The sequence below is a fragment of the Micropterus dolomieu genome, linkage group LG01 (genome assembly GCF_021292245.1).
Source record: "Micropterus dolomieu isolate WLL.071019.BEF.003 ecotype Adirondacks linkage group LG01, ASM2129224v1, whole genome shotgun sequence".
Classification (NCBI taxonomy): domain Eukaryota; kingdom Metazoa; phylum Chordata; class Actinopteri; order Centrarchiformes; family Centrarchidae; genus Micropterus; species Micropterus dolomieu.
In genome coordinates, this window is record NC_060150.1 from 51,268,487 (window position 1) to 51,294,287 (window position 25,801).

Sequence of the window (25,801 nt, forward strand, 5' to 3'; positions counted from 1 at the left end):
AACGTGACTTTCTCTGTGTTTCTCCAGCTTTACTAATGCTCGCTTTGTTCTTGCTCGACATCATCTGAACCTGTTTGGTCTGATGGGCTTCAGCACATAAACCTTTATTGTTGTTTTGTGGCCTTACGTGGAGCCCGTGTTTTACTGTGAGCCGGTTATGTTTATGCTGTTAGTGGACTGCATGTCGTTAGCTGCCGTGTTGTCGCTGTAGCGTGAGAGGCTCGGGAGCGCGCACAGGGCTGAATCCGACCCGGTGTCCTCACATTAAAAGCAGAATAGTGGCTGATGCGAGCAACGGAGAAAACAGATGTGTGCTTCATTTCTAAGTTACTTATGAGCCCATTGACAATAAGGCAATGAAAGTTTGATTTATTAAAATCAAAAACTTACATATAGCCCCTTTAACATGTTTAATCGGTTATTAAATACATCCTGGATAAAAAGAACTCAACTAAAATGTAATCACAGTTAAAATTACAAAAAATAAAAAGGTTAACAAAACAATTTACTTTTAAAACAAAATATACTAACAGACTCAAACATGACGTGCTCTCTCTCCTGCTGACAGCCATTTAATAAAAAAATTTACACAGATCACCGGATACAAGTGGCCTCTATCCTGATTGATAGGTCACCATGGTAGCAACCTGTCAATCACAAGGTAGTCCCGGCCAAAAGCATCTGCTATCGACTTCTTTCTGCAGCCAGCGGACTCGCCCCCTGTTGGCCGTTAGAGAGAATGCAGGTTTCAGTTCCCTCTGCATGGTTTCACTATCAGACCCAGATTGAGATCAGAAAAATAACATTTGACAACCACTCGTCACGTAACTGCAGATGGACAACGGTGCGCGCCATGAGCTGCAAAGCAACTGCAGGATATGGAGTTTCTATTTTTTTGTTGCTCGTCCCGACGTTACTTTTTACTGGCCCCGTTATTGTCGAGCCCTGAATTCTATTCTGGATTTTACAGGAAGCCAATGCAGAGAAGCTAAAACAAAAGAAATATGATCTCTTTTCCTGGTTCCCGTCAGAACACGCGCTGCAGCATTCTGGATCAGCTGAAGAGTCTTAATGGACTTATTCGGACCACCCGTTCTCACTACCAGTTCATCACATATGGACGCTTTCTAAGTACTTCAAAGACGCTTCACAGGTGGTAAGACCAAAGTAGTTGGAAATGTAGTTATTTCAACCTAAAACCATGATCTTTTCCTAAACCTAAGCAAATTGCGTCGTTTCACAATGTTAACCACTAGCTTTATTTTGAAAGTCTTAAACGGATGTTGAATATTTAATCTTGCCAACTTGACCCTACACGTCCAAAAACAACGCTAAAGGGTACCCAGGGTGTTAAAGTGACCCCTAGGGGTCTAGCAAAGCGTCCATATGTGACGAGCAGGGTGCGAAAACGTGTTGATTTGGGCAGCCTGATAATAAGGAACTTCAGTAATCCAGCCTGGAAATAAAAAATGTGTGGACTAGTTTTTCTGCATCATTTTTCAATGATACCTGATTTTTGCAATGTTACGAGATTTACAGGTCGTCCCTCTGTATATCTTATAGCAGGACATCTTTCTTTGTCTAGGCTTGGTTTGATGATGTCTGAAGTCCTAGATGCAGCTACAGATGTGTCTACGATTTAAGATATGCTTAATTGTTATTTGGCATTATTATATGTCTTTAGTTTGGAAGAAACTCCTTTTCTGTTTGGATATAGTGATTAATTGCTGTGGACAGTGGACATGGAACGAGTAGAACAGATTTCAGCCACAACTACTAAAGTATCCCAAATTTGTCTGCATTACAGAGAAGAGAGTTGAAGCTTGAGTAGATTCTTCTGGACTCATTATGTGTGAACGCCATCCAGAATGCAACCACCTCGCTGCTCCTGCAGCCTAGAGCGGGCCGAGGACACGCTGGAAAAAAACAGGACGCATTGTTCACCACGCCTGCCTCTTTCTTTCCTCTGCTTCCTGTCTTTCCATCAGCTGACCGGCCAAGTGAGGCCGGCCATGTCATGATGCCGTGAAGCCCGACTTGAGACACATGGGCCTTGGCCATGTCCAGCAGAGCGCCGTGATACAGGCTGAGTAAGAGATAATGCTGCTGACTCACTGCTGGCCAGACACCAACATCATCAGACATCAGTCGGCTGCTTCTTTCCCTGAACATTTCTCCTCTGTATCATCAGCTCCTCACGTCGACCATCTTTACTTCTTCGATTGATGGTTTCCTTGGCCGGTTAATGTTTTTAATTAAAAATAGAGAGAACTTCTTCGCTTTGTAAGTCATACAAAGATTTCTCTTTTTGCTGCTCAAGCACAACAATCCGACAAAGTCATCAGTTGTATTTTGCTGTTTGTTTTATAGGACAATGGATAGCTGAAATCCGTCTCTTTACGGTGGACCACCATGGGGCGTTATTTTCTGAGAAAATATGTACGGTACAGAGACAACAAATGTTTTGATCCAGAAAGTTACAGTATGTCTTAAAACAGTAAAGTAACATTTAGTGTGAAATCTCCCATCTTGCACAATCTACATCACCAGCATGTTGGCACTGTAATGCTAAGCTCATGTTTGCTACTAGCTAGGTAACTTAGCTATGTTCCACACACAGATATTTCTCACCTGATGACGACTCCTGGTCCTTTAATCACATCATCTACACATGGAAGCTCTTTCACGTTAGCTTCAATGACAATAACTGCAGTGACGCTAGCTTCAGTAACGTTAGCTTCAGTCATTTAGAGAAAGACTTGTGATGTCTGATACACAACTTTTGGGTTTGTGGTCTTTGTAATTGCGTATTTTCAGTCTTACACTTACAGTTTAACGACAAACTATGACTTTCGAAATTATATTTTAAATTGAAAATATATCATATAAACAATAGTGATATAATAGCGAATACCACAGCCTTTTGTGAGCTATTGGTTAAAAATAAAGTCCCTTCCCTTCTAGTGGAACACCACGAGACCTTATATCAACGGCGAGAGACAGCTTAATTTTTTATCCCCTTTTTAATTGTGCCCTGAATTACACACATGGTGTTTGTCAATTTAAAATATAACTTTGCAAGTCAAGAAAGTCACAGTTTGTCGTAAAACTGTGGGAGTATAAGACTGTAAGTACTGTAATTACAAACCCAAAAGTCAAAACTGTTTCTCTCTATGACTAAAGCCAACGTCACTGAAGCTAACGTCAAAAAACTTCCATGTGTAGATGACCTGATGAAAGGAGGAGTTGTCAGGTGAGATACATCTGTGCATGAAACATAGCTAACATACCTAGCTAGTAGCAACCAAGCAATGAATGTTAGCTTAGCATTACAGGACTAACAAGTTGGTGACATATATTGTGCGAGACAAGAGATGTAATACATTGAGCGGTTTCACACCAAACTAAACGTTACTTTACTGTTTTACAGAAAACTGCGACTTTCTTGACTTGAACAATTGACCCTGCTTACTTACTGCCCTTACTGCTGCTAAGGCTGGAAAAAACGTCCAAGTTGTCACACTTTTATCACGCCACTGCCACTGAGAAATATTGTCTAATTTTTGGAAAAAGTGATCTCAGAAAGAAGCAGACAGTTTTGCTGTTGCATTGTGCATTTAAAGGTTTTATTTAGGGTGTCAAACTGACGTGAAAAAAATGAAAGACAGAAGACAATTCAAATGAGATCAAAACATTAGTTATCTCTCGCCATTGATTACCGTACATATTTTTTCCAAAATAAGTTCCCATGGGGCAGAAGAGGAGGGACTTTATTTTTATATTTTGTATTTTCTATTCTATTTTTATTCAACCTGTACTTTCTCATCTGTTGTGTTGTATCTGGTGCTGCTTTAACAAGTGAATTTCCCCAGCATGACATCAAATGTTTCAGATGTTTTGAGGTAAAAGCAGCAAGAAACTGACGTTATGTTAAGTGTTTAGTGGTCTGAATGGAGGGCGGCCAGGAGGTGGGCTTTCACAGTTTGCCTGGTAACAACAGCTGAATTCTGTGATTGGCTGTTTGCCCTGTGATGTCAGGGGTGCCTGGAATGGAATGCAACAGAAGGAGCAAGCACCCATTCAAGCAGAGAGGAGCTGATCCTGCAGGAGAAAACATGCTTCAACCTCAGTTGTTGCTTTCACTCTGCAGACAGTTGTGCCATTTCACAAGCCACAATAACATTCTCACTTACTGTGCAAAATGTTTTCATTTTTATATTTTTTGCATGTGTTGTTGATGGACAGCAAGCAAAAATGTAAAAAAAAAAAAGAAAAAAAAAGAAAAAAAAACTGTACAAGGAAAAAAAAATTCAGTTTGCTTTCTGGAATAAATTCTGTGGTTACACTTGCTGAACTCTTAAATGACTGTCTGTGCTGGATGTCAGCTGAACTCCCTGCTCTGGGTTTTGGTATTTATAAACGCTGTTTGGTCTCCCTGAGGGCAGAGAGGAGGAGAGCGGAGGAAGAGCTCTCACTCTGCTTTAAATTATAGTGACCAAGAAGCAGAAATTTTTCCAACAAAGCCTTTCAAGATTATACAGTCTGTCCTTTCCCTTCCACCCCATGAGACTTTATTTCGAGAGACAACTAATGTTTTGATCCCATTTGAACTGTGCCCTGAATCACACACGATTTTTGTCAATTTAAAACATAAACATAAACACTGCAAGCCAAGACAGTCGCATTTTTTCATAAAACAGGACAGTAACATTTAGTTTAGTGTGAAACTGCTCAATGAACTACATCTCTCGTCTCGCACAATATACGTCACCAACATCTTAGTGCTGTAATGCTAAGCTAACATTCATTGCTTGGTTGCTACTAGCTTGGTAAGTTATATCTGTGCGTGGAACACAGCTATCTCACCTGATGTGTGTAATCCGACCACTCCTGGTACTTTCACCACATCATCTACACATGGAAGCTCTTTGAAGTTAGCTTCAGTTACTGAGAGAAACAGTTATGACGTCACATACGTAACTTTTGGGTTCATCACCAACATGTTAGCACTGTAATGCTAAGTTAACGTTCATTGCTTGTTTGCTACTAGCTAAGTAGCTTAGCTTTGTTCCATGTACAGATGTATCTCACCAGATGTGTTTAATATAACGCCTCCTGGTCCCGTCATCGACTCTTTGAAGTTAGCTTCAGCGATGTTAGCTTCAGTCATTGAAAGAAACAGTTATGATGTCATATACGAAAATTTTGGGTTTGTGGTCTTTGTAAGTAGCCTACGTATTGTCACAGTCTTATACTTCAACAGTTTTACGGCAAAATGCGCCTTTCTTGACCCAAATTATTTTACAAAAGCAACACAATTACAGTAATGTATTGCTTTTTGCTGTAACACAGTAATATAATGCATAATAAAATTTCGGTAACATTTTACCCATTACAATCTCAGTAAGGTGCATTAAAACGCATTTTACCCCAACGTTTAACTGGTGTTCTGTTTTTTTAATAAAAAACCCCACTGTGAAACATTTCGGCACCAGAAAAAACTGAATAAAAGAGAAATGTTTATATTTCCTGTTGCTGGAGTTTGATGGTTGAGATTGTAGGCAGAGGCAGAGTGCAAACTATGGGGAACCAGGGGGAGTTGGGCTCCTCTTAATAAGACGGTAGCCCCCCTGAAAACACGATTTGTGAAATTTCTCTAAAATATTGACAATATTCTATTTTTGCCATGCATTTCTGTTTTTCTGTATCTTTATCATCATGGATCAGTGTAAATATAATTATAAATGGTCGGGGTCTTTCTTAATGGGGAGATGATTCATCCTATTTCACCCATCTGCAACTCCCCCTCCCCCTCCCCCAGCTATTAATCAGAATGATCCCCTACCAATCCACTCTAACCTATCTTTGCAGGCACATCTTACTGAATCATATTGAAGTAACTTAACAGTTACGCAAAAGCAGCGTAAAGCATTACAATTCAGAGACAGTAATATTGTAATATAACTATTAGCTACTCTTAAAGGTAAGTAGCTAGTAATCTTCAGCATCTATAGCAATCTATATCTGCCTTCTGGTAAGAGATATAGAAGCTTCTGCTGTTGCACCACCAGACTGCAGAGAAGCTTTCCCCCCCCAAGCTATCAGACTTTTAAACTCAAATTCATCCTCAGCACTGCTCCACTGAATTTAGTTTATTTCAGTTTACCATGTTTATAATTGATTTTGTATTAACTGTATATTGTCTGCTACATAGTAGATGGAGTTACGCACTAAATGTCACTTTATAACATTTTGTAAAATTTACCTTGTAGGCTATAATGTATTAACATTTTAGAAGTAACTTGCGCAACAATGCCTCTGATTGACAGGCAGGTCTTCAGTTATGGGTCACAACAAAACCCGGCGGGGAGTGATGCCTCGCCTCTCTGTCACACACACACAAACGATCTTTGGCTGTTAAGCTTCTCTCCGGAAAAGACTGAAACGGTGAGCATGCGCACGAGGAGCCGTCGAAGAATCCAGCGATAGAACCCCGGAGCACGAGCAGAGTGTCGGCGCTGACGTCACGGCCCTACAGTGAGAGCTCGAGCTGAATTGTAAGCGCGAGCCTCAGACGGAGGCGCGCCGAGGCAACGGACACTACGATGAGCTCCGCGCGGTGCGACTCTGCTGCTTTCTGACGGAAAATACAGCCGAGCTTTGATCCTAATTGTTGATTATTTCTTCTTTCCAGCGACGTGAGCACGCAGACGGACATTTTGAGAGTTAATTCGCTGTGTGGTTTACAACATGTCCTCCGCGGCGGTCGCTGCCTCCAGAAGGCAGTCCTGCTATCTGTGCGACCTGCCCCGCATGCCGTGGGCGATGATCTGGGATTTTACCGAGCCCGTTTGCCGCGGATGTGTCAACTACGAGGGGGCCGACCGGATTGAATTTGTTATCGAGACAGCCCGGCAGCTGAAGAGAGCGCACGGCTTCCAGGACGGCCGCTCTCCGGGCCCGGGGAAGTCCCAGCACGCCGGGAAGGAGATAAACCACTCGTCCGGAGACGCGGGTTCCCGTCCGCCGCAGACGTTGGACCGCTACCCGCTGTCTGACCGGCCGCCCCGGCTGGGACCGGAGTACCAGGCGGGGAGGCAGGCAAACGGCCTCCCGATGCCGAACGGATTTCCAAAACCGGACGAGCCTCCGGAGCTGAACCGACAAAGCCCGAACCCCCGCAGGACTAGCACGGTTCCTCCCAACCTGGTGCCTCTGGTGAACGGCGGCATACCGACCATACACCAACTGAACGGTCGCGCGGCTCAGATGGGTCTGCCCCCCGGGGTCCTGGCCGCGCCTGGCCACGGGGAGCACGGCAAGCGTCCGGACGAGCACAAAGACAAACACAGGCCGGACAGCCTGTCGGACATGTCGGACAGCCACAAGGAGTGGATAGGCAAAGGCAAGACGGTCCGGGACCTGATGGCGCTGCAAACCTTCGACAGCAGGTTTAAGAAGGAGCACGCGGCCATGCAGCGGGTGATGGGCTACGAGACCAGCGCCACTTCCTCAAAACCAGGTAACAGAGCTTTCTGTTGTTGTTTCCCTGCACGGGAAACTGTTGCACGCGTTATGAAATAAAACAGGAACTTAACTTTTAGCAGCGCTGAAATATGTGTCAGCCTTTTCTTTTGTTTAACGCTGACGTGTGTTTTTAAACCGACGTGCCCGGTAATGTCACGCTGCGGACACGGACCCGCTCACCCCTGTGCACGCGGAGGTTTGGCAGAGAACAGCAACGACGTAAACAAAGAGTTTTTCAGTGCTGAGAAATTTCCTGTGCTGCGTTATTTACAGAGCTGCACGCTGCAGTGTTTGTGTGTAGTGTGGGCTGAGTTAACTCTTCCTCTTCCTCTTCCTCAGACAGGGGGAAGCTCCCGCGGAGTAGCATGAAGAGGAAGGCCTCCCCTGAGCCAGACGGAGAGGGCAGCGCCCCCAAGATGAACGGCAGCGAGAGCCAGCCTTGGCTCCCCTCGCCCTCAGAGGTCCTGAAGATGCCCCCTGCTGCCCTGCCAGGCTTCTCAACGGCCCCCCCTTCCACCATCTCCCCCCACTCCCGCACCACGCCGCCTGAGGCCGCCACGGCGCAGAACGGCCAGTCCCCCATGGCTGCGCTCATCCTCGCCACGGACAACGCGGGCAGCACGGGCTCCCCCAAGGATACCAACCAGGTACACTCCACCACGGCGGGCGCACGGCGGAACAGCGGCAGCCCCCTGTCGCCGTCTTCGGCCTCTCAGAGGAGGCTGGCCCAGCGGGAGGGGCCCGTGAGCTCCAACCCTTCTGCTCTACACGCGCCCGGGGGCATGGACCCCCACGCCCCGCCACCACAGAGCATTCCAGACTCTTCCGTGCCGCCCGGCAGCGTGCCGCTGTGCTGCACTCTGTGCCACGAGCGGCTGGAGGACACTCACTTCGTCCAGTGCCCGTCGGTGCCCTCGCACAAGTTCTGCTTCCCCTGCTCCCGGGAGAGCATCAAGCAGCAGGGCGCCACCGGCGAGGTATACTGCCCCAGCGGGGAGCGGTGCCCGCTGGTGGGGTCCAACGTGCCCTGGGCCTTCATGCAGGGGGAAATAGCCACCATCTTGGCCGGGGACATAAAGGTGAAAAAGGAGAGAGACCCATAAAATGTTCACCAGCTGGTTTTATTGACCTCCTTTTTTTTTTTTTTTTTTTTGTAATCCGCCTATGGCAACAGCGACAGGACAAAAAGTAAACAACACCACACACATCATTATAAATCATGCAGCAAGCCCCAGAGAAACGAACGGACATGTACATACTGGACACGAGGGAGGTGCACGCTTCCTAAACATGGCTGTATAATATTTTTGATTCTTTTTCAATACATTTGTGTTTCTCTAATTTTGAAGATAAAAAGGTATGTGCTCTCATAACAGCCCCCCCCCCACCACCACCACCACCCCACACACCTGTTTTATTTTGAATCTCTCGGTGTATTTTAGGTCTGGAGACGGTCCTGTCAATCATAGAATGTGACTAATCTGAGCACTTGGCAGAAAAAATAAAAAAGACAGAAAAAATGCTTCTAGCTGTACATGTATGCACTTGTTTAAAAAAAAAAAAAAATAACTTGCCAAATACAGTTTCAGACCTTGTAATAATACCTCTGCTGTCTCTGTGGTTTGCTTATTCTCCATAATCAGTGAGCCAGGAGGTTGTTTGGTTTGGAGACTCACGGCCTGATCTGTGATTCAGCCATGATGCAACTCCAGCAGGAACAAACTGGCTTCCAGGGAGGAGTGGGTGGAAGAGAAGTCGAGGAGGGAGGTGGGGGGAGGGTGCAAGAAGTGGGTTGCATAAACGTTTTGTACAGTAAATCGTACGTAGGCGGGCCGAGGACGCTCGCCTCCGGGGGCCTTCGAGCCCTGGGGAGATAAGCAGGGCCTATAAATAGTGTGCCGTGGAAACGCGACGCTCTTCATAGTGAGGCGCTTGTTGACGTGTTTGTGGTGTCGAAATGTTGGCATGAATGCATCAAGGTTTTGCCCCTCATCTCGTCCTTTTTTATTGTACTTTTAAGGAGCTGGCAGCAGATGAGGCCTGTTGTTGACTGACTGAACGTCACGCCCACAGTTTACAGTGAAAACACGTGAGGTCATGCGGCGGCGGCCCTCTGGGACTGTTACGCTGGGAGCTGAGCGAGCGGCTCGTTGCCGGTTTTTCCACATAACTTGCTCTGCCAGGACGTCAGAGGTGCCTCTGGGCCCTGTTTTGGGCCCTGTTTTGGCTCCTGCGGGGGGAGGGGTTCCTCCTTTCAGACAAGACCTGTGTGGCGCTTGAATCTTTGGTTTTTTTCTCGTTAGGACGGCACACACGTGGTTTAATATTTCAAGTTAATATTCTGCATGAAAAGCGTTTGAGGAGTGTGGAGGGGCCCCTGCCTTGGAGCAGAGGGGCAGAGGGAGGATGTAACTGCCTTGCTCAGGGGTCACGTGCTCCTCAGTGGAATTCCTGAGTCACTGTCCTCCCCCCTTCCTCCTCCCGCCCTTCCTCCTCCTCTGCTGCAACAACACGCCTTCCACTGTTCATGGCTGATCACTCAGCGAGCGGATGAATGGGGGCCTGTGTGTGTTTATGCCGGGGGGCCCCTGTCGCTTTCAGCCGCCATTCAGAGACCAGCGGCGGCGAGGAGGAAAAAACGTTAACCCTTTGTTCACTCTGTCTCTCTGCTGCAGACGCTCTGTTTACCGTCAGATTCGTGTTTGAACACATTTAAAAAGTAAAATAATTCACTCTTTACGTCTGCAGAAAAATCTGGACTGTTTTTTATTTACTACTCATTAGAGACAGTGAAGGCAACAGAGGGGCCGAAACCTTCAGCTCGGGGGACATGAACATGATTTAAGTCAGTCCGCTTCCTCTCAGCTGTACTTGTTTTAGATCATTTATAAACTGAATATCTTTTGGACAGTCGGCCAGAAAAAACAAGCAGGAGGAAACCTTTTTATTTCACCATTTTCTAGAACACTTACTCAGAAAGAAATCAGAAGCAGATAAATCAGCAGTGAAAATAATCTTTTAGCTGCTCCCTGCGTCAGTGTTGCATCAATAATAAACGGCCTTTAAAAGAGCTTTTCCAGTGTTTTGCTTTCTTAGAGGGCCGGCCGGCCTTCTAGTGAGATTAAATCGGTGCAGGTCAGCAGACTAACGGGTCAGTTTGGATTATGTAATGTTTGTTTTTCCATCGATGACATTCCTCTGTTGAGTCCTGCAAACAGAAGTTTGCCAAAGTAAAGAATTACCCGCAGGGAGGAAAAAATGTACTTCTGAGTTTAAGTACATTTTTCTTTTTAAGAGTTTAGTTTTAAACATGTTTTTATTTAGCAGGGTTTCATTATTACAGGTGGACAATCTAGTTATTTCTCTGTCTGCTGAGGTCTGCAGGCCCGTCTGAAAGACACTATTGAGCTCTGCCAGAACTTCTGCTGCAGGTCTGAGGCTGGATCACTGCTTCATAAGGCAGCACCGCATGAAGCAAAATATAAACACAGTGCATGATGTTGCATTGCTCCAGTACAAGACTAGTTTACTACCAACAGCAAGAACTTTGCCTTGTTATAAAATCCAGCCCGGGATGTTAGAACCACCGAATCAATAAAGATCATTTGACATAGGATGATTTTCAAAAGTTGGTGGGCAACAAAAAGTACCGCCTCGCTACCCGTCAATGTTTGTAAGCTTTGTAAAATACATTTTTTTTTCTGGAGCTTTACTCGGTGAATGAAGTTTGATGAAGTTCACGGGGGAAAAGCAATTAAGTTGACCTTGAGTAATCAAATTGTTTTAAATGCGCCATCTTCCTAGAGACCTTTTGGTTGAACCCGTACCCCTTTTCTTTGCCTTATTGATTTTATTTTCATGCTCCATATGTTTTAAATCTGTAGCACTTTGGGGGTCTGGTACAAATAAATGTTATTATTATTATTCACTTATTATTTTCTAGTAGTATAAAGTGTAGTTTAGTCTGTTTCTTGGTCTGTGGGGGTTTTGGGGACCACCAAGGATGCTTGAGAGGTCAAGGTACTTTTTAATTTAAATATTTTTGGTCTTTATTAAAAAGCAAAGTAGAAGAATGAGTTTCAACTTTCACATTCCTTTAAAGAAACAACAAAGACACTGTGACGGGTTAAAACTTGGGGTCTGCTGCTCTGCTTTGATGTCTGCAAGCCGCCCAATCAGACAACCGATCTAAACCAGATCCAGACCTCCGCCCCTCTCTTTCTCTCTCTCCTGGGCCGGTTCATCTCTGGCGTGAGGTCGGCCTCAGATTCCAGCCGAGACAGCTCATTTCTTTTCATCTGTCACCGAAACTCAACACCCAGAAGGCCCGAAGAGCCAGTGGCCCGAGATAAATGGGTTCGCTCAAATTACGTGGCAAACTCAGGCTTTTCTCCCTCCTGTTCTCTCTCTCTCTGTTCCCTCTGTTTGTTCAGCTGTCCCTCGCCCTCCCCCTTCCTCCTCCTCCTCCTCCTCCTCCTCCTCCTCCTCCTCTTTCCTGACTCTGGAGTGCAGGATGAAGCTGGAGGAAACACGTCTTGAACTCGCTGGCTGCAGAACAGCAAACAGGCGGCGAGCAGGAACAACAAACCTCAGCTGTTCTCACCTCAGCCATGAAAACTGGCTGCAGCTTCACTCTCAACAAGATTCATTTTCACACTTAATAAGGAGGGGACTACCTGCAGGTCTTCTCCAGTAAAGTAGAGAGGAAAGAGTTTGTACAGGAATCACGTGATCATCATAGGTGTGCAACTGAACTTTGACTTTAACACCAATGACTCATGACCAGTGTAATAGGTTACCGATTACAAGTTACCCTGTTTAAAATGTAATAGTAGTTTAACTGTTTCAATTACTTCATCAAAGTTATTTACCTTTAAGTGGTGGCGCTGCTCATTCAAACAGGAGAACCAATCACAAGCCTCAGAACAGCATCAAACTTTACAAACAAAGACACGTGGCACATAAAAAACGTGGAAAGCAACAATATTATTGAACACTTAGCCAAGCTTTTTACAGAAAATATTTAGTTGTTACCGCCCAAATGTAATCTTGTAATCACAAATGTTTGACTAGCTGTAATTTAAGTAAAGTTTTCCAAGTAACTGCAACCGATTACAGCTACATTTACTTTGTTATTAAATTACATGTCACAATTTCCTCCCAAACACTGCTTGTGAAACAGTGACTTGGTCTCACATCTAGTGATCAAGCAGTAGTGGGTAAATTATTCAGATCCTTAAAGACTTGCAGTGTTGGGCAAGATACTTCCAAAATGTAAAACATTATAGATTACTCGTTACTGTCTTTTTAAAGTAATTAGTTATATTCAGTGTTGGGCAAGCTACTTGGAAAATGTAGTGAGCTAAGCTACTAGCTACTCTACATTAAACGAAGCTTCACTACACAGAAGCTACCCCCCAGTGAAATGTAGCAAGCTGAGCTACAGCAACGTGGCAAAAGTAGCGTAGTTACATCTCAGCTACTTTTAATTTTTTTATATTTTATAGTTAGGTCTATATACACACGCACACAGTGAAGGCCTGGTTTATACTGAACTTACTTCATTCCACAGTAGCATAGAAGAAAGATTAAAAACCTGCTCCAAACAGTGTGTGTGTGCGAGAGGGAGCTTAATCAGACACACATCATTGTTTATATGTGAATTTGTGCTCTGGCAACTTTGCAGCCTAAATAACCTAAACATTCATGGCAATGGGCGGGCGAGAGAGAGAGAGAGAGAGAGAGATCTCATCTCATGGAAACAGGTTTCCACCACATATCAAAGTTTCCTCCTCACTAGAGGAAGAGGTGTCCAGGCTGGACCCTGATCCTTCTCACAAGAGGTGTTACAATAACTATCACAATAGAAAGTAAACTCAGTCACGTGTCTTTATTCCCCTGCAGCAAAGTCGCAGACATCAGCCCAAGGATGGGTACGTGATGTTACCATCGTGATGTGCAGAGTTGTATCTGCGGATTGGATGCTGTGCGCATTTCCGCACGAGGTACAGCAGCATAACATCATTGATTATTTGAATCTCCTGACACTCCGACAGGATCGGTCAGGATGAACTGACAGCAGCCTCTCTGATCATGAAAATAATTCATTAAGGCACAAACACATAGCCTACAGAAATCTATTTACCCATGATCCATCAGGGGAGCCACCGTCTTGTTAAGAGGAGCTGAGCTCCCCCGTAGTTTGCACCATTCTCAGAAGCTCATTGATAAAGAAGTGCCAGTCCTCCGAGGACAGAAAGGCCTGCATCAGTCCTCGCTACCATGTTAGCAACAAGTAACCCCCCCCCCCCCAATTCAATGGCTTCAGGGGTTAGGGGGGGGTGAGCTTATGTTTACCATGTGCTCCTGGGTCATTGTGTCCAAAACAGGCAGCTCGTACAGGCTGGCCCCAGAGCCCCTCTTCATCTGGAGTGTGTCCAAATCCAAACGCTGTTCAAAAGGTCAGTCGGCCCCCATGAGCATGAAAAACGACCCCGACTCCGGCAGAACACGCTGCAGTCACACAATGGTCGGCCTGGCCCCCGCCACGTCAGCACTTTCACAAATCTGCCCCGGAGCTTTTAAAGACCGCACACCCCCCGACCCAGCGTGTGCTCCGTCAATACAAACACACACTCTGCTTTCCATCCACCCATTATCTTCTGGTGCTTATCCGAGATCCGGTCACTGTGACACTTCACAACGACCCGACCTGCGGTGATCGCGCCTAAAAACCTGTATTTAGTAATAAAACTCATTGCAACAGTAACATAATATTATATGTATGAATAAAATATGCAAATCAGAATCAGGTTTACTGCCACGTACATTTCCACAATGAGGAATTTGCCTTGGTATGTATTGGTGCTTAACAGTAGACATAAACATAAATATAGAAGTAGAAGTATACAAAATAATACTAATACAAAAAATGTACAGGATAATTAACAAGGAATGTTAAAACTTCACAATATGAGCAAAAATGAGCAATGTAAATCCAGTCTGAACAAGACAGAACAATAAAAGCAAACAGAGGGATCAACTTTAGGTAAATGACGATATTTACTCGTCACGGGTCTTCTGAAAGTACAATCTGCAGACGATCTGAAGATCTGGGTGTTGATGTGGGGGCGGGTTGAGTTGTGCAACACTCAAACAGAAAGACTGATTCAGAGACGACCTGTCATATGTTGTCTGGCTCGCTGACACAAATCAAGGTTTTCACAGAGTCTTCAGCGGTACACTGGCAGAGTCAGCTGGCAGTCATCGTCACACTTCCATGGTGGTATAGTAGGGCAGAGTAAGAAGGGCCCAATATAGACAATTTGCAGGTACGGACATCTTAAATTACACCACTGAAATGCTAGTTGGCGGTGGGGTCTTAGGTTCGGTTGTGTTGACTTCTGCCCGCCGAGCTGGCTGACTTCCGTTTAAGCCGTATGCTAACATAAATGGGGTTAAAATAATTGTGTGGCTTCTCTAGACTTTACAAATGTTTTCAGCTGAATGGATCAAATTCTGACAGTTAAGTCATTTACGGTGCTCAAAAAATTGTTATCCACAGAATACAGGAAGTGGACGTAGCCACCGTGATGTCACCCGTCGGTTTCTGGACTGCCTTTTGAAGCCTCGAGTTTGGCATTTTGGCTGTTGCCATCTTGATTTTTTGCAACCAGCGGCACCCAACGTGACCATATTTAGACGATATGGTGCCGCTAGCTAGCTTGGTTAGCTAGGCACGTCTGTAATCTGTGACTATATCTAGGATGTGAATTTTGGCTAGTTAAAAACAGGCTGAAAACAAAACGTACTTACTGGAAAAATGAACAGCCTTCTAAAAGGCTTTTTCAACGGTGCACGTTAAACATACACAGAGCAGCGGATTTGAGTCTCCTCTATCTCCATGGTAGCGACTTGTCAATCAGCTTGTAGCCCTGCCCTAAAGCCTCCCCTGCTTCCTGGTCTCTGTTCCTCTAAATGGGACCATAGTTTACTAAATGAACATCATGCTGTGTTGAAGAAGACTTGAAACTAGCGACTGAGACCATAAACTCATCAGGAAAGTGTTTACTGAGGGAATAAATCAGCTGAGAAGTAGAAACATTTTACCATAGACTTCTAGACAATCACACCCGGAGGTTCCACAGCCAGTGGAGTCGCCCCCTGCTGGCTGTTAGAGAGGATGCAGATTGAAGTTATTTCTGCATGGCTTCAATTTTCAGACCCGGAGGTTCCAGATTGGTTTGGCCACTAAAAAAATGCTTCAAAGCACGGAGCACTCCCGTGGGCTTGGAAGAAATGCGATGCTACCAAGCCGACCAATCACAGTTCCTGCGGTCTGTGTCACTGTGACATGTAGTTATATATTTGGGGAGTCGTGGAGAGCTATACTGTCGACTCGACACAGACGTATAAATCAGGCTTAACCCTCCTCTTTAGAGTTGACTCAACAAAACGTACACATTCTAAAAAACGTTTTCCTGCAAAACCCGTTAACCACACTTAAAAAAAGCAATACTTCTTAAAGTGGAACTTTAGATATTTTTCAACCTGGACCCAGTTTCCCATATTTTTGTGTCTATGTGAGTAATTGGAACAACATATTTTAAAATTGGTCCAGTATTGACCGAGCGCCCAGTCGGCAGCAGTGAAACAGCTGCAGCGTAATCCTTGCGTCCCGTCAAAGTAGTGCTGCCAACTTTGTCACTATGAAATAAGGGACAAAAGGTGACCTGCTGCAGAGGTGCGTGTATGGTTTTGTGTGAATTTACAGTGTATTGTTTTAAGCAATTTGTCAGACACTGGAAACATTTTTCTGTTTCCCTTTTTTGAGGCATCGGTGGCAACAGAGTACAACACAGGCTCACCGTCAGTCGGGGATAGCTCATTCAGGATATCCCGCACAGTCTTTGGTCCTAAAACATTCTTTGTGATCATCTCAGCTTTCGTTCTTACCAAATTCATCTTCACAACATTCGAGTCATGAAACAACGCACTGTTTAGCTTAACAAGGCAGTCGATGCAGTTGTAGTCCATGTTTGGCAGTGTGATACACTACGAGGCTTCACTATTTTGTCAATTTCCACAGTAGCTGCATTTAACGTTACTTAACGTATACTGAGGCGCTTGAGGGGGGGCTGTGGATGATGACAGGTGTCGGTGACCATTGACCATCGAGTGTCGTGATCAGCACTGCTGCGGCTGCTGTTGAATCAGTCAGTGGTTAGATCAGCGTAGTAGTCAAAAAACGGGACAAGAGAGGTCACGGACGGGACAAATCAATTAGGCATAATATAAGGGACATCCCAGCTAATACGGGACAGTTGGCAACCCTACAACAAAGTATGTCCACTAAAGTTCTTGTTTTTGCTGCCAACAGGCTCAGATTGTTATTACATGTGTCTGAAAACATCCCCAACGAGAGAGACATTTTTAAAAGAGTAAGATACATGTAGTTTAAGCAGAAACAGTAAATATATTGCTATACTATAAAACCACCAGACTCTATTGATAAAAACTGTAATTTTACAAAATAAAAACAGTTTTGTTTTAAATCTGATTATAAGCTTTCAGTACTTGGGTCCATATCAATACAGAAGCCTACTGAACATTACTCATTAGTTTATTTTTATATTTCATTTTGAGCTTATGAATACTTTCCTAGGAATAATCCTTTGGATCGATCTGACACCCGATGAGAACATTTGGCTGATTTAAACAAGGGCTATGATCACTATTGATTTGCAAGAGATTTTTAAGATAAACCCTCCAAAAGAAAATCCCCCTCTGACAGTCACTCCTGCCCTGACTTCAGCAGAAAAAGAAGAGGCCATGTGAAAGGTGTGTGCTGGGTGGTGGTGGTGTACAGGGGTTGTGGAGGGACGGCGGCGGGTCAATCACAGCAGCTGCACTCTCTATAATTAGCCGTGGAGGCGGGCAGAGCCTCCAGCGCCATTAATCAGCGAGCTCCCAGCAGCGAGCACCAAGAAAGGAACGCGCTGCTGCCGTGTTGACTCTTTATCTGGGAAAGAGGTTTACGGAGCGAAGGCCCAAATATAGCAGCGGCCCCGTTGCCTGGATATCCCTGCTGGAAGGTAAACAGAGGGGACGTTGGATTTGCCACGTCAATGAGCTGCCAGGAAGTAAAGGCCAAAGTGAGAGAGGATGGGGGGGGCGATCCCTTTTATCCAGGGTGATTCTGTATAACCTGAGAGCAGCAGGCCGGACTGTTTGCTGGACCAAGAGGCAGTTTTACAGTAGAGCTGAGGGTTTAGAGGCCGTGTGCTCCTTATCTGGGAGACAGTTTTATTACGGCAGCAGACGGAGCTGAGCATATCTGAGATTGATCGACCTGCAGAGATAAAACAGACAGGAAGCTCTCTGCTGCAGCATCTGCCGGACGCTCCAGAGTTAAAGCACCCAGGAGATATCTGTCGAGACAAGAGGCGACGTGTTAACACCTGAAATGACAGACTCAAAAATAAAATCTGTGGCTCCTGAACCCAGAGTACAAACAGCAAACGCTGAAGGTCTGGATGATTTTTATTTTTGGATGCCAACCAAGATCTTGTTTCCAGTGAAGTGAGTCAGCCCTGAAGTCTACACACAGCAACCACAAGTGTGTCTGAGCACGCCGACTTAGTCTACAGATTAACAAGATCCTGCCAGAAACGTCACCTTTAAAGGTTTCCTGGTAAAAAATAAGCACACGTCTGACAGAGCTGTGGGCGTTAGAGGACCGTCAGAAAAGTTCCTTTATTTACATATTTGAAACTTTATTTTTATTATTTTTGACAGTAACGAACAAACAAAAGACAGGTTCATCATAGGTGAGACAAAATGCTTTATGTCCACAATCGCCCTTCAAAGTCAAAGGTTTTTCTGTGGCTTTAGCTCAGCCACGTATTTTTAAGTTATATCCTTTACTCATGGAACTCTGAAAGTCGACTGAGCCTTTGTTCCGTCCTCTGCTCGGCGTCAACGTCCACTGGAAGTGTCTCAGAAGCGTTTCAGCAGTGAAGCGTGCAGCCTGCCCCACGTTATTGGCTTGTTATTTTGTCATTTTTGTGCTTCTCCTACCTTCTTCACAGCTCTCTGTGACCCCGTTTTGTTCTGTCGTCAGCACGGCAGCATATCCCACAAGGAGCATTTCAGAATAAGAGCGTTTTGCTGACATTTTTGGATTTTGTTTGGTAATTGCTTCTTGCTTTTTGTGCTTCTACTATGATTAAGTAGGCTACATAGTCCAGTGGTTTCTTTTTTCATCTGTTTTAACTGTGTTTATTGTTTTATGAAGAAACGTCGCCATTTAAGGTTCTTGGTTAGGTTTAAGAAAAGATCATGGTTTTGGTTAAAATATCTACGTTACGTATGTCATTTAACTTACATACTCTAAATTAAGTTATGTTAACATTACGTAACTTAAAATTGCTTCAAACAGGAAATGAACATGGGTCTCCTGGTTGAAAGGCCCTGTTTCTGGCCCACCATCCACCCCAACCAGGTCTGTTAAATATCCAGTTATGCCCGGTCTGGGGGTCCAGACATAACCTGAAACTCCCCCCATCTTCCCCAGGTCCCAAGGACCACTACACAAAATTCACTATTATAAAAGAATGAATAGTGGATTTATTTATAACAGAGTTCTAAGGTTGACATAACAAACAAAACACTTCTAACTAGAAATAAGCACTAACCTATCAAACAAATAAAAGACAGCCAATCACAAACAACTTAACTCCCTCACTACTATAAACAGGAGAAAAACTACAGTACTGGCACCCACCCCTACTGCTCAAAAATTATTAAAATTATTATTACCACCAAACAAGATCAAACTGTGGCCTGTTGGGAGATGAGGAAGATGCCATGATGCCCCCGTGCGCCGGGGGCATCATGGCATCTTCTCTGTTTAAATAGCAAGCCTTCAGGAGAAGCCAATCATCTGCCAACCATCACAGCAGAGCAGAGGCGTAGGCCAACAATCACAATGGTGTTCTGGCAGAGACTTATTTTCATCGGAAACAACAAAACATATCCAAAAGTTTACAAATTATGACCACAGTCGTAACACTACCTTTATCGTTAAAAAGTGACACTACAGGGCTTCATCCAGTGTGTTGAACAATGACGCTAAGGGGCTCCCCAGACAAACTGGCCAACGGGTCTTGAACATGTGTCCAGATGTGACGAGTTTGGAGCGAGAACGGGTCTGCCATGTGGATACTAAACAGAGGAGGACCGAGGACAGAGCCTTGAGGTATTCCACAGTTCAGAGGGGCAGCTGATCAACAACGTCGCACTACATGCACCATGAGCATGTGTAATGGATTTGATTTCTCATCTCAAGATGTCAAATAGCCACTCTTTGAGAAAGCCTGATAAAGTGTCGGACTTTGGTACAAGGTACCCCTCAGCGTCTGTATGAGACGCCTTTTTTATATGTGGTTTTATGCAGTTTGGTTAAGAAAACATTGTTTTGGTTTGAAATAAGTACATTAAATGAGGGCTGACGGGTTAAATTAGAGTTACTTGAAAGCCCAGGGGGTCTCATACGAACGCTGAAGAGAACCTTGTGGCGTAAAAAAACTACGCAGACATTACGTTGAACAAGCAAGACACTGTTAGGATTGTAAGACTTCAGTTGACTGGGTTCCCTGTATGCCTTGGAGAAAAAGTTGACCCCCCCGCCCCCCTACGGCTTGTCAATGTATAACATCAAGGCAGCAATTTTAACCCAAACCATGAAGTTTCCCCAGGCGAGGCAAGTTTATTTGTACAGAACATTTCAAGAACAAGCAAGGCAATGCAAGGGAATATAAAAAAGACATTTAAATACAGTAAAAAACTGTACAGCACAGTAACAGTAACAGTAGAGTGAAATATATTTGTCAAAACTCTTACATTTTTTAAATAAAAGGTAAAAAGAAGTTTGTTCCAGAAATATGGAGCATAAAAACTGAACGCTGCTTCTCCAGGTTTAGTTTGGACTATGGGGACAGAAAGCAGACCTGATCCCAGACCACCTGAGAGGTCTGGATGATTCATAACGAAGCAGAAGATCAGAAGTGTATGTTTGGCCCTAAAACGTTCAGTACTTTATAAACCAACAGCAGGATTTTGAAACCAGTTCTCTGACAGACAGGAAGCCAGTGTAAAGACCTCAGAACTGGAGCGGTGTGGTCCAGTTTGTTGGTCTTTGTAAGGACTCTGTCTGATCTCTAAAGATGCCATTATAGTTATCGAGTCGACTGAAGATAAATGCATGGAAGCGTTTTCCAGGTCCTGCTGAGACACAAGTCCTTTAATCCTTGATATATTCTTCAGGTGATAGTCGGCTGACTTTGTAATTGTCTTAATGTGGCTGTTGAACTTCAGGTCTGACCCTAAACAAGTTGTTTTTGTGCCTCAACCTAAACCATCGTGACCTCAGATCAGGCAACGGGTTAAGTTTTATTTAGTGTATATAGGTGTTGTTGTGGAGGGAAATGGACGCGCAACATATTCTGTCACTTCATTTGGAGGTAAATAATCAAAAGGACTGCTGAGGTCCGGCCGCTCCCCCAGGACGACCATGGACGCTCACGTCTCAGGTATTCCTTTGATGAATCCTTGCTAGTGTGTCTATTTGAGTTTTTTTTTTCTTTTATCATTCATCCGGTCTGTGAGTGTCAAGTTTTGGCAGAGTTTCTTTTTCTTCCCTTAAGCCCGGTCGTTTCATCTGCTTTTTGGCAAACGTCTCAGGGATCTGCTCTTTAAAGGGGAGCGCTCCCTTCCTTCCGGCCCCTCTGTTTAGCCTCGGCTTTGAGCGCTATAGCTTTTAAATACAGTGCGGTTTGAGCTGCACAGGGCGGGGCCGGGCTCTCAGCCGTGTTGGGGGGCCCCGGGATCGTCTTCTTCAGATCTGCTTTGTAATTAAATATCCGCCCGTGGCAGTGCATTGCCGCTTAACGAAGGGAAGAGCTGCTTCCCTGCCAGCCTTATTCTGGTAAATGTGTAACAGCTGCTCAGCACTTTCAACCCGGGCTTGCTCAATATTTGGATTGTTTCCCAAATCAAAGTCCAACCTTTGCTCCCTCCGCCCGTCCTGCCACGCCTCCCTGCAAGACGCTGCTGTGTTTGATCTGTGTGTGCTGACTTCACAAGTAAAAGATAAAATCTGTTTATGTCATTTGAGTATCGCAGTGTTGTCCCGAGGCCTCTGCAACACAGCTTTAAATCCCATCTCTACTGCTGGGTAAACATGGCGCTTTGAGTTAAGGCTCTGATTTAGAAACAGGAGAGAAAAGGATTATACTTTATATCTTAACTTGAATTAAATAAAGCGTTCAGGTGTGTAAACCATCTCAAATCAACTCAAACGTTGTCACTGAGCTGAATTTCGGTGAAATAACTTTATCATGAACTGAATTTTTGTTTTAAGGTCAAGTTCCAAGTTTACTGTTGGGCAAACCCACAGATTGGGACAGCTGTGAAATGTGAGCAATACTTTTATTTACAACCAATCAGAAATATCTGTCATCTTGTACTCTGTGTCACTTTGCTGTCTGAACTACAGTATGTGCGTTCAAATCCTACATTGCCTTGGGTGTCTACGTACTTTTGTGTGGTTCCTTGTGTGACAGAAAGTGTGTTATCTTGTCCTTTGGTTCTTGTTCCTGCAGCTTCTTCTCTGTGACCTTTACTCTGTGAAATAAATACAAATCTTATCTTGGAATTACAACATCCACCATGTGGCAATATCCTTTTACTGAGAAGTGAGCGTGTACAGTGTGTGCCTGTCCAGAATGCATGTGCGTGCAGGGTCAGGCATCGGTTAGTTGAACAGCAAACACGTGGTGGGAGACGGTCTGCTGCTGCTGCTCTGTGCAGACAATTTAGTCCTGTGTTGGCCTGCAAACGCAGCGTAGAGCGCATTTACTCAAATGTCAAACTGTTTACACCATGTGATATACATGACCGTGTGTGTGACGCAGGCTCGCATCAATGCAGGCCTTTACAAACGTCCAAGAATGCATCCCTGTGCTGACACAATCCCTGCAAGCCAGAAACTGTAGATATCTGCCCCCCCCGCCCCTCCCCAAGAGAGGAGGATGCACAGGATTAACATCCCGATGAAGAGGCGCATGTCGCCGCCGTCCCCATCTGACTGGCAGTCAGCTGATCGCAGCCGGATAAATGCAGGCAGTGTGGAGGCAGGGAATATCAGGTCACTGCTGCTCCGAAACAAGGACACACATTTTATTTCCTCCCTGCTCCTGTTACACGGAGGAGGGGGAGGGGGGGCGCGACTGGAAAACAGGATTTATAGTCTGGGTTATTTTCATTGGAGTCATGAGGTTTCCAAACTGCTGTTCCTCCTCGCTGTACTCCAGCAGCATCACACCTCGCTGACATAAAAGTCCACAATCCCAGAGCAACTTTTAGAGGACTCAAAGCACTGCAGCCTGCAGGAGGTAAACACCTTCAAAAGTCTTAATGAATGCATGTCGTTAGTCGACATACATCTTTGTGCCCAGTTTCAGACGGACGGCAGCAGAAGCACCAACTGCTGCAACATGTGGTTTAGTTAAGCGCAGGGAAAAGTGACATGATATTTGTTGGCTTCAAAGGAAGAACAGATGTGCTGAAAGTCTCACAGGCTTCTCCTGAATCCAACAATCATGCAGTTCATTCACAACTCTCCCGACACCTTTCACCAAGTTTCAATATAATGAGCTCACTCCACCCAGCTCACCTGTCACGACCCAGAGACACATCATGTGAGAGAGGTACACACATGAAACCATTTGTTAGAGACGATGCATCAAAGGACAAAGACTCCTCAGGAGGAGCTGAATCCCAGAATGTAAGATTACAAAATCAGCTTATCAGTATTTGCTGTTAGAGACCAGTCCATATGGATTTGTTATAAATCTTTTATTGATAACCTGCCCTGGAACAATGCACTATACTTATATAATGCATTGTCCCTGTTAAAAAAACATATATAAATAAATGTCAAAGTGTCCTTGGAAAGACACAGAACCCCAACTTGCCCCCAAAGGGCCGACCGGCTCCGCCACCATCAGGTGAATGAGAGGCAAAGTGTTTTGTCAGTAAAGTGTCGATATCACATTCAGAAATACTTTATTGATCCCAGAGGGGAAATTCTGTGTCACAGTTGCACACATTGCACAAAAGGCAAAAGTAATATAAATAAAGATAGAAAGGTGGTTTATAAAGAAGTATATAAATAGAGTAAAAACATAAAATACAAGAAAATACAACAAATAGAGTGTGGATATGTACAATATTTACATAATCGAATTAAAATGTAAATATAACTGTAAATATATAGTGTGTATATACATTTACATACATACGTACATACAGTTTACCTCTTATATTACTGAAAATGGTCAGCAGGGATTGGCTCCAGCCCACCGCGACCCTGCACGGATAAGCGGCTATAGATGGATGGATTGTTGGATATGATGTCCCGATACACGAGGCGTTATCCCTTAAGTTGCTCCACGGACCAATCGTGGAGGTGGAACAACACAGGGGTATTTGCACAGGAGAACTAATCTGACAGGAGTTACAGGCTGCGTTCAGACTGCGGGCCAAAGTTACCCAAATCTGATGCTTTCGCTCAAACAAGTAAACAAGTCACATGGACTCACTTTCATATTTGGTCCAAATCAGATTTAGGTCTGATCGTTTGAAATGCGACCTCAGTCTTGACGCCAGATCGGACTCCACTCTACTGTGACATCACTCTAGAGCGACCAACATCGCGGTGAACAAAAATGTGTCTCTCTTTCTCCCTGTCCTCACTATCATCTGCTCCAGATTCCTTTTCTTCCACCTGAAATCCACCGGGTCGCCAGCTCAGCTCAGAGGGAGAGGGCGATGAAATACAGGAGGGTTAGCAAGTACGAGCTAACCGGAGCTAACAACGTATTACTCTTTCACTTCACACTTCAGTCTGATATGGACCACATTTAAATTATAATGTGAAGAGTCAATAAAAAATAAATCTGAAGTGAGCATGTGACCGCAGCCTGACTCTCAGTGACGCGGTTGGATGGCTACAGCGCCCTCTAGCTGCAGTCAGTAGTGATTTTTTTTACACTGAAGGTCTAATTGTGCGTAACATGACACTCATTCTGTAAAAATGAATCATTTCCTGCTGCTGGATTTTTACAAACATTTTGCTGTGAGAACTGAAGCCACAGCTGGAGCTCTCTGATTGGCTGATGTGGCTGCTGATCCTGCCCCTCATCACACCTGGTCAGAGATAACACAGATCAGATATTAATCTTCATCGTCCAATCCATGTTTCTTTGCTCTGGAGGCCTTTCTTCTTCTTTTTCTTCTTCTTCTGCAAGATTAATGTCGTCCTCCGCCGCCACGCCCCACTGTTGTCTATTTTTACACCATGTCAGGGCGTGCCAGCAGCCTTTGTTGGCCACAGTTCACATGATGGATGAAATCATCTCAAATCCTCCTCCTCCTCCTTCCATCCTCTCACACGCTCTCTCCTTACCTTCCTTTCCTCCCCCGCCCGGCTCTGATATCACCATGAAGTGGGGCACAGAAAGCCTTTTTCCATCAGGGCGGGGAGAAAGAAACAAAAACCACCAAACTGGCTAAGCTGCCTCAGAGTGTTTTCTCAAATCCCCAAACTGGATTTTAAGTGACGAGGAGGAGGAGGAGGAGGAGGGAGAGTGAGAAAAGATGTCAAAACCAAAAGAAAAAGTCACTCTGTCTGACTTCCTGTTTCGGAGTTCTGCGATGAGGAGAATCACCTGACAAGCAGGACGAAAGCTGAGAGGATGTTTTATTCTCCAGGATACTTCTAATATAATTTAAAATAATAATGTTTCCTCAACACAGGAGGATTGATCTTTGTATCATGTTTTTGATTTTAACTGTATTAACCGGAGCCACCATCTTTCCCTGTGTTTTAGCCATCGGACGCTGAACGCACCTTCATCACCGTTTATTTGCACAGTCTTTCCTGAGCTGTAAATAAGTCAATTCAGTTTTATTTATTTATATAGCGTCAATTCACAACAACAGTTTTAGACAGACTTCATTGTCATTCAACTGCACATACACAATGTACATTTGAGCGAGATTTTGTTGCAAGGCTGCAAATAAAAAACAGAAGACAAGTAAAAGAAAAACAGTATCAATATAAGTAAATGCAATATAGTGTGCTTTTAGTGCAGTTAGTCAGTGCAATAGAGTTAATAATGGAGCTAGTAATAGTTGTAGCAGCCACAGA

General features: G+C 44.5%; 1 protein-coding gene across 1 annotated transcript; it reads left to right on the forward strand.

Annotated features, from left to right (window-relative positions):
- Positions 1-6,501: 6,501 nt before the first annotated feature.
- irf2bp2b (interferon regulatory factor 2 binding protein 2b) lies at positions 6,502-11,451 on the forward strand. The gene is made up of 2 exons (XM_046046223.1): positions 6,502-7,522; positions 7,867-11,451. The coding sequence occupies exons 1-2, from the start codon at positions 6,751-6,753 to the stop codon at positions 8,628-8,630; spliced, it is 1,536 nt and encodes a 511-aa protein (XP_045902179.1). The 5' UTR covers positions 6,502-6,750; the 3' UTR covers positions 8,631-11,451.
- Positions 11,452-25,801: the final 14,350 nt, after the last annotated feature.

Bases quoted from the DNA above. Each gene is read 5' to 3' on its own strand.
- irf2bp2b (XM_046046223.1), top strand. From the start codon at position 6,751: ATGTCCTCCGCGGCGGTCGCTGCCTCCAGAAGGCAGTCCTGCTATCTG. The intron at 7,523-7,866 runs GTAACAGAGCTT...CCTCTTCCTCAG, and splicing joins CGCCACTTCCTCAAAACCAG to ACAGGGGGAAGCTCCCGCGG.